General features: G+C 37.0%; 1 protein-coding gene across 1 annotated transcript; it reads left to right on the plus strand.

Annotated features, from left to right (window-relative positions):
* The first annotated feature begins 5,597 nt into the window (after nucleotides 1-5,597).
* On the plus strand, nucleotides 5,598-8,457 carry LOC148954178 (uncharacterized). Its single transcript, XM_089086191.1, has 2 exons — nucleotides 5,598-5,665; nucleotides 8,109-8,457. Exons 1-2 carry the CDS (start codon nucleotides 5,598-5,600, stop codon nucleotides 8,455-8,457), a joined length of 417 nt encoding a protein of 138 aa, XP_088942317.1.
* Nucleotides 8,458-10,036: the final 1,579 nt, after the last annotated feature.

Consider the following 10,036-nt stretch of genomic DNA (forward strand, 5'->3'; position numbering starts at 1 on the left):
TTGTACTATGTCTATGAAAACAAATGAAGAGCCTGTTGTTTAGAAAGATAATTGAGTTACTAAAAGTAGAAGTATTTCAAGGTATTCAGGAAATTATGCTATACATATCTAAAGTTATGGCTTAGATATCTATTACAAGCAAGAAAAAATACATTCTGAAGTCTCAAAACATGGAAGGCAAGATTAATACCTAGTCTATAAAGCAAATGAAGAGGCTGTTACTAAAGTGGGAGTTAGTAAAAGTAGAAAATTCATGATGTTGAGGAAATTATGCTGTGCCTATCTTACTATGCATATCTAAAGTTGTTGCTCAGATATTCACTACGTGTAAAGAAACATATTCTGAGATCACAAAACATGGTGGACTTGTTTAATATCCTGCTATTGTCCGAAGGAAGAACATCATGAACTCCATTATAGGAGTTCATATAGAATATGGTTTTCAAATTTTTGACTAGGTGAATTTTTTGGAGTTGAATGGAGGTAGTCACCTAAGCGCCTGCCTTAACTCTTAGGCCAGACTTTGGCTAAAATCATTTGAATAACATCGTCTTCAGCATTTACCAGTGAGATTATTCTGGATTTGAGTGTTGCTAGTATTGTGAGATGGCAAGCAAACGGAAACATATTAGTAAAGTAAAGGGTATGGACAAGTGTGCAGCATGTGAAGATAATTTGAATGTAAGCTCCAATCCCATGAATAGCTATGAATTGTGATGCATGTTGTGTGGACGCAATGATTGTGTGCAAATTGTCTTGATCTTTCGGAACCTAAATATGTCCTCTTAACAAATATGACTAGTCGCATGGGCTGTGAGAGGATATATCCAATGTGCAAGCGCAACCAAAAAAGTGGTGTTAATGCTCCTGAAATGGCAAAAATTGTGGATAGTAGTATAAAGAGCTCACTGAGTGGCCTTGACAACACAGTTAAGAACCTGGATGCAAAATCAAAGAAGCAGTTAAGGACTCTTTTTCCAGTTTGAGAGTTGAACTGAGAGCTGAAATAGACACTGAGTGTACAAGCCTTGAGGAAAGAGTCTGCTCTCTGGAGAGGTCCTCCGGTGCTACCACAAACGAACAAGTGCTAAAAGACCTAGTTACAGCTGAGGCAACTGCCCTGGGGGAAGCCCTAATTGAACAATTTGAAAACCTGGTAAAGGCTTTAATCTTTGTAGACAATGATAGACCAAAAAAAAGATTAAATATAGTTTTCTTTGGAGTTTCTGCCCAAACTGATGGTGCCAGTTTGCCGATGAATACCTAGCTAACAATTATGAGCTACCTAATGTTCCTATCTCAAACGTCCACTGTCTAGTGAATCCAATTGCTTCTGGACCCCCAAACCCTCTAAGCCCATCACCAATTATGTTCTCTGTTCCCGACTTCAAGACCAAGAGATTGATTTTACAGAGATCATTTAAGACAAAAGGGAAAGTACAATTCAGAAACAATGTGTCAAAAAAGACCGTGAGAAAAGACAGAAATTGTGTGAAGAACTGTGCAGAAGATGAACAGGTGGTGAAACTGATTTAACGATTAAAGGTAACAAGATTGTCACAAAAAACTCTCAACAGCCTGCAGCCTCCCCAGGGTTATAGGTAATGGAGATGTAGAGGAAATTGCCGGTTGCCAAACCCATGTGAATAATATTGTTTAAAGAGATTATAGCGTAAACATCTCAGATGTAAGCCCAACATTTACAACAGATGATTTGTAGCAGAAAACTGCCAAATAGCTCTTCTTTCTAATCTTGACAGTCTGAGCTAAGTGATACTAATGATGCCTATACTGAACATAAAGATAGACTGTTTGTGATTTACAGTAATGTAGATTGCATTATCAACAAAATAGATTAAACTAGGGCTGTAATGTCAACTAGGCCTGAAGTGAGTGGGTTTGCTTTCACTGAAGTTAGACCAAATAACACTTTGGTGTCACTTAATGATGCACAAATCCAGATCTTTGGATTTACAATAGTTTCAGACATTGTGCATCCTGACAGTAATCCTAAGCCTTTTTAAGTGATCAAAAGTATTTATAAGTGCTTATAAGTCATCTAAAGTGTTCATTAGTGATCTAAAACGTGTACAGCAGATTAAAAATACTTACAATCTTTTTCAGGCATTGTTTTCAAATCGTTTACAAGTGATCGTTAGTGCTTTAAGTGATTTTGGGTTTTTATATGTAATCTAAGGCGTAAATAAGTGATCACCTCTAAATCTCACGCTTTAGATGTGACTTCGCATTTATAAGTGTTTTAAAGCGTTTGGCAGTGACCTAGAGCGTTTATAAAGATTCTGCTTGTATTAATAGCCTTTGTAAGCGTTCTAGAGCGTTTATAAAGTGTCCAAAACCTTTTTAAGTGATCAAAAGCATCTATAAGTGCTCTTAAGAGTTTCTAAATGGTTTAAAGCATTTATAGCATTATGAAAAGACATACAAATATGAAAAATGCAATGTAAAAAAATATCTAAAGACCTTTGATATAAATATTTGGATCATTTGTAAACGCTTTAACCCAGTTATAAACTCTTTAGATCATTTATAAAAGCTTTTGATCACTTAAAAACTTTTGGATAGCTTATAGTCGCTTTAGAAGACTTATAAATGCTTTGAGCACTTATATGCGCGGATCTTTATAAACACTCTAGATCGCTTACAAACGTTTGAAAACACTTATAAATGGTAAGGTGCATCTAAAGCGTTATTTGTTTTAGATCATTAGTAATCGCATTAGATAACTCATAATTTCTTTACTTAAGAAGTAGACGCTTTTGATCACTTATAAAGGCTTTTATTTAGTTAAAAACGTTTTGGACAGCTTCTTATAAACGATCTAGAACACTTATAAAGGCTTCGAACACTTATACACAGTAAAAAATCTTCATAAAGGCTCTAGATCCCTTTAAGCGCTTCAAAATATTTGTAATTCAAAGTCGAATCTATAGCGTAAGATCACTTATAAACACTCTAGATTACTTACAAAAAACCAAAATCGTTTAAAACACTTTTTGATCACTTTGAACGCTTGTGAACACTCATAAATGCTTTAGAACAATTATAAGCACTTTTGATCACTTTATATCTCTTATAACCAGCCTGAACTGAACATAAGGCGATGGGCTATTACTTCAGGCTGTTATAAGCCAGCCTGAAGTAATACCCCTTAGAATCTCCTCTACTCTGAAGTAATAATGAACCAGCCTGAAGTAATAGCTGACCCCTTAGAATCTCCTCTCCTCTGAAGTAATTGTGTTAAACTATTTTTAATAGTTCATTAGGTTATAGGAGGCTAAATTTGGCAACAATAAAATCAATTTGCGTGAGATTACTAGATTACTACAATAGATTACTTACAAACAACCAAAATCATTTTAAACACTTCTGATCACTTGTAAACACTGGTGAACACTTATAAATGATTTATAGACAAATATCCCAGTTGTAGGCTTAGTCTCAGCAGATTGCAGTGTAAATTACTGCTGTACCAATTAGAACACCCCAGCCGGTACCCTAATCGTCTACAAGTGATTTTGGCATTCGACCTTATGGAATATTTGATTTATTAGACGGTGAAGCTGCTCTATCGCCGTCTCCCGAGGGCAAGCAACCGCCGAACCTTGGCTCCGAAGCACTAGCACAAATTGCTAAAAACTAAAGGACCAGGTTACGTTTCGCCATGGACTTGTTCAAAGTCCTTAGAGTCTCCTCTGCTCTGAAGTAATTGTGTTAAAGTATTTTTAATAGTTCTTTAGGTTATAGGCGACAAAGTTTGGCAACACTGTAATCAATTTGAAAGATTGGGCGATCGGCGAAGGCTGTTTTCTTCAAAATTTGGCAACATTGAACATAGGGCGATGGGCTATTACTTCAGGCTGGTAAGTCAGTTTCGCTAGCTCCTTTTTGTTGTGCTCGTATTCCTTTCGTGGTCTTTAACTTTTAATTTTCCTTTGCTTCTTCTTTCTTTTTTCTCTTGAGATATCTTTGTCTTTATGCTTCAAAATGGCATTTTTAACAGGGGTAGCAGTCAAAATCTTTGATTGGCCAGACTTTCTTCCTCCCTTTTTTGTCTGAATGCCAACTTAACATTCAGGAGGAATAGAACAATAGAATTTTATTTTAAAAATTACTATCACAGCATGATCGCCGAATTTGAGTTTTACATAAAAATATATATATATATATATATATATATATATATATATATATATATATATATATATATATATATATATATATATATATATATATATATATATATATATATATATATATCATCTTCAGAACGTGACGTTCATATCAAACATAATTCATTGTAAAAAATACATTAAAAAAAAATTTAACACTTAGTTAATAAGTCAAAATTAAAAATAAATAGAAAAATAGAAAACAATAAAATGAATGAAAATACATAAAAATATGATGGGTCAAAACTCAGAAATTTTTGTTGTGCATATTTAAAATACTAGGTATAAAACTTTTCGCTAACCGCTGATGGGCACAGCGTACAGGCTGGAGTTTCTCAACAGGCACTGCAACCGTTTTGTTGCGCGGGAGTCGTTTTGTTGTGGACTGAGGGGGGGAAAAGGGTTTTGTGGATTGGCTGGATCAGAGTTTTTCTTCCGAAATCCATGCAGAGTTTCTCTCTTCTTTTTTTCAAGGTTTGCATTTTAAACTTTGTCAGCAGCTCTTCATACGACATTTCTGCCTGCTTTGATACTATCATTAGAGCTCTTTCGATTCTGGCGCTTTCCTCAGTCGTCAGTCCAAAATGCCATACAGGAGCTGCATATTCCAGAATTGGAAGAATAAGAGATGTAAATATTCGGAGGAGGTGATCTGGAGGGGCACCATGTTTCGATATAAGCTTGAGCATCTGCAGCCCAGCATTCCCCTTTTTTACTAGACTATATGTGTTTGCTTCCCATTGTAAATTACTGGCAATAATAACTCCCAAGAGTTTAATCTTTGGGGAAATAACCTGACTTGGGAGAACATGAAAAGAATTATCAGCCTTCCAAGTCCTAGGCACTGGCTGTCTGCCTGATGAGCTGCTCTCTTCACCTGCACAACTCTGCTGTTCATGATCACCCTCCAACGCAGACGTCAAGCCATTGGGATTGCCAATAGGAGTCAAAAATGGCAGAAAGTCAGATTCTTGCCAGACATCTGGATTGAAGGGACGAATTCCCGGTTTAGAAAAGCCACGCATAATCTTTAATGGAGTGAAAAGTGGAAATAGCTTTTGGGACAGCAACCCTAAGACGTTCACAGATCTCATATTCCGTGACTGGTCTCCCAGAATGGTTTCTAAGCCTGTTTTCAATAGCTTGGTAAAAATAAATTTTCATGGTGAACAGATGGTTACATCAAGGGGTTTTAGCTTATTTGACATGTGTGGAGGGAATGTAAGAATTTACAAACCCCTTTCCTTTGCAGCAGAAATAAAGTCGTGGCTCATGTGACTATCATGGTTATCTATGAGCAGAAGAGCTGGCTGCTCAGGGGAGCATGGCACATACCTTTTAAAATGGTCGAACTAGACAGGAAATAGTTATATCGTCATCCTTGCATTTCCGGGCTTTCCACTAACAATGGCCTTTGTTCCTGGTGGAGCCCCATCGAAGAGTCTTTCCATGAATCGAGTCCTTCCAAAGATAAGGTACAGGGGAATAAAGCTCCCCTAAGAATTGATAGTTCCGACCATTGTGACTAGTTTCCTTCTTTCCTGTGACGTAGTTGCTCCTAGCTACTTGGCCCCTCGAAGGTTAAGAACCTTCGGTAATTTCTGTTGAACATTCAATAAGCCCGCTTCATTCATGTTATAAACACGGCCAGCTGGGAAATGATACTTTGAGCAAAGCTGTGCCAGCTGTTCATAGAATGTGGCAACTGCATCACGGCTGAAATCAAGATTGCAATTAAGGCTAGTGCTTTGCAGTCTGCGCAGGGAAATTCTAGTAGGCTATGTCTCTTCATGAAACCCTTATACCAGTCTTCTCCTGCTGCTTCATTACGATCCCACGATTTGGGATATTTAACTTTGTTTGCCTTGGCAAATTCCCAGGCTAATTTCTGTGTCCGTCTTTTCGCAAGTCCATAGCTCATTTGCGATGATAGCAAAAGATAAGACTCGTAGGAATCTTGCACTTCAGAAATGAATGCTTTAATTAAATCATAGCCAGGTGAGAAGCAAAACACCATTTTTTTCTTCATCCAATGATGTGGCAAATGACTTACAGTACCAACAAAGTGTTGACTTCTTAACATTATACAGTGTAGCAGCAGATCTGAGTAGCATACCATCTTTCATGTAGACCATTACAGCAGCCTTCATGTTTTTTTCATCTCAAGCATAGAGAGGGATTGACCTTCCTCTTCTTAGGCATTCTACAGCAGAGAATGTTAGGAAAAATGAAAGCAACAGGTTAACTACAGATACCGCTTGAATTATAATCTGATGTATACCATCTAATTCAATCTTCCAGCTTGACCTTTGGCTGGAGTCTCCAGTAGATATGACGGTACCCTGGGACATAATGGACAAAAAGTGTCCCAGGGTACACAGGAATACATGTCTCAGAGTACCCAAGCAGGGAACTTTTCACAAAGGTTCAATTTTGTATCACTAGATAACAACATTAATCAATCACTGAACAATGTTCTGGAACCATAAAAGCACAGCTTCTGACAAAAGCCAACTCATTATCATACGAAAAACCGTTCAGAAGCTAAGTTATGAAAACCAGATCCTCTACCTTACTCAAAGAACAAAGAAAAACTTCTTACCTAAAATCTCTAATAAAAATATTTCCTGATAGATGGCACAAACGATATAATTAAGGCAAACTTTTTGAGTAATTTTTTTTTCATAAATGAACCATGTCCCATCTCCCCTAGAAGCCCAAGCTCCTCCTGTCAGAAAATTTCCTCGCAATTACAAATTGCGTAAACTCGGTGATGAGTTTTCCTTTCCGTAGGCTAACGTATTAATTGTTGGAGACGTATAACCTATCCCAAATCTCATGGGTTAATGGCTAGAATGACGACCAGACTGACCCACTCTTTTTGAGTGCCTACAGGGGCATTCATCACATCAGGTATTCATTATATCATTAATTTCCCAACTAGGCACCGAGGGGGCCAGAGTCCAACTCCATTGGATCTCTTATTTATTAAAGACAAGGAAGCAATCCAAAGTAGAGACCCAGAGCCACCATTTGGTGTAACTGACAATATAACAATTACTTGTTGACTAAAGTTATCCCCCTAGACAGATAATTATAGAAAGCAAGGGTATAAAAATTACAACAAGGTCAGGCAAGATTTACCTAACCAAGATTGGTCCTTTGTTGAAAAAAAAATATAGAGGAAACTTGGCTTGATATGAAGAAGTGCTCGTACAGACAACTGCAAAATATACAACAACCACTTGGAAACAAAGACCAAGACCGCTCCCTTACATCACAAAAGAAATCAGGCGAGCAATCCAAAAGAAAAATAAACTTTGGAGAAGGTACAAGGACGTTCCAACACAGGCAAATTATGATAATTTTAAAGAGAAGCAAAATAAAGACAATCACCTTACAACAGAACTTGCAATCAAGTAGAAGGAGTCATTAGCATCAGCATCAAAAACCAATCCCTAGAAGTTTTGTAAATATGCCTCGATTCAAAAGCCAGCCAGACATTCAGTAACAGAACTCTCAGTTAATAAGAATACAATAATCAATCCTGGACATATAGCTGAAGTCCTGAACAAACAGTTCAAGTTAGTTTTCAACCTACGGATAATTTTCCCTTGCCAGAAATGCTGGAGTACAATACTGAGAAGCCTATGCAAATTTCCACCATCAAACCTCTATATGTTGAACTATGGCTAAAAAGATTGAATCTAAAAAAGTCTGTTGGCCCTGATGGAGTTCACCCTCAGACCTTAAAAGAGACCCATTTGGAGCTTGCCCCTCCCTTAAAAAACTGTTGCAAAAGTCTCTGGATACCAAACTAGTTCCTCAAGATTGACGAAACGCAAATATTACGCCTATCCGCAATGGTGGAAATAGGAATAATATCACTAATTACCAACTCATTAGTATCACCTCTAGAGTTAGTAAAATTCTTGAAGGAATTGTGAATAACACATTTAAGACACATTTATTTGACAACAAAACGCTCAAAGACAGCAAACACGGCTTCAGATCTGGGTGCTTAGTTGAGACAAATCTTATAGATGCTTATGACTATATCACTGAGTTGGTAGATCTCAATACTCCAGTTGACATGATCCTTTTAGATTTTACCAAGGCATTTGACAAGGTCTGTCATCGCTGGCTGAAGAGAAAACTAAAAGCTGTTGGTATCCATCTGGAGGTGGTAGAATGGGTGATACAGTTTCTTACAGGAAGAAAACTACGGTATTTGGAGACAATGGGTAAGAATTTTCTCAAAAATTGACAGTGGCATGCCTCAGGGAAAAATCTTAGGTCCAACATTGTTCAATGTTTTTATTGATGAGGCTCCAGAAGCTGTAAGAAATAAGACGAGCCTTTATGCTGATGATTCAAAGCTTATAGGCTTTGCAGAGTCATCAGACACAAGAGCTTCTATAAAAGAAGACCTATATTTGCATTCACTATGGGCCTGTAAGTGGAAGCTTGAATTTAACATTCAGAAGTGCAAGTCAATACACTTTGGGAGAATGAACGTAGGGTGGCAGTGCCATATGATCCAAGGGGACGGCTCAAGACAATTGATTGACTCTTTGACAGCTGGGAGAGATTTGGGAATTGCTGTTGATGAGGAACTATAATATAACAAACATGCACAAACGCAAGTTGCCGAAGCATCCCAGACCCTTGGCATAATCAAGCATACAGTACAGAGCCGATCATCCTAAGTTATAATAAAACTATACAAGGGTCTTGTGCAACCATTACTAGAATTTGTGATGTTGTTGCAACACCCCTGCACAAGGGTGATCAAAGGAAAATAGAATATGTTCAAAGAGGGGAAACTAAAGCTATTGATAGATGCAAGAATCTCAACAATCCATCTTGATTGATAAAGTTACTGCTCCCATTGCTTGTGTACAGACGTTAAAGAGGTGATGTCTTAATGACTTGTAAACTTTTGAATGCTGACTCCTCTTGTCAAAAGCCCTTTCAATTTGATGAATCCTCAAGGACAAGAGGGAATAAAACGAACGTGTCCCAGAAGAGGGCAGATGCCATAGTCCGCAACCACTACTACTTCTCCATTAGAGTGATTGCCCATTGGAACAATATTTCTGATACTGCTGTCATTGCTCCCTCAGTTGATGCCTTTAAAATTGCTGTTGACAAGAGTTGGCCAGTTAAACCATGGAAAACAGAGTGGGATGCAATTGAGTAAAAGGCTCCTCATCATCACTAACCAGTATCTCTACAGGATTTTTTCCTAATTTTGCTGGACAATGCAATTTTAGGTAATTTAAGGTAATAAACAATGATAATTTTTTAAACCACACTGGCCTGCCATAATATAAAGAAAATAGATCGAAAATGTTTTTTAAGGTCAAAAGAAATATTTGAAAAATAAAGCGAATATTTCGGGAGGAAATCTGCCTTTCTTCTTCAGTGTGAATAAAAAAAAAAAATCAAGGATAATGCCAAAAAGATCTTAAAAGCCAAAGAAAACCAAAACACTGCTGAGAGTCAACATGAAAAAACAAACCAATAAAATCCAATAAAAAAAAAATTAAAAGATGAATGAAATTCAATAAAAGCAAAAGTTGAAAAATTAAAACCAAATACCTAGCAACCAATGGCAAGTCACTCATCAATGTCCATGATTAGCAAAAATCAAAAAAAAAAAAAATTGAACTGTTCTTGAAGCATATTAGTAAATGACAGGCTAGTGAAAAAATTCATATGCCCAAGCAAACAACCGGCAATTGAATACTCGGAGAACTATGTCATTTGATTTCTGATTTTACTAATCACATCCCATGCATAGGCCCTTTGAGATCTGAGAGGTTTATTATGTGTTTCATTTT

The sequence above is a fragment of the Artemia sp. Qi Xiang Cuo genome, chromosome 3 (assembly GCF_049724085.1).
Source record: "Artemia sp. Qi Xiang Cuo chromosome 3, ASM4972408v1, whole genome shotgun sequence".
NCBI classification, from domain to species: Eukaryota; Metazoa; Arthropoda; class Branchiopoda; order Anostraca; family Artemiidae; genus Artemia; species Artemia sp. Qi Xiang Cuo.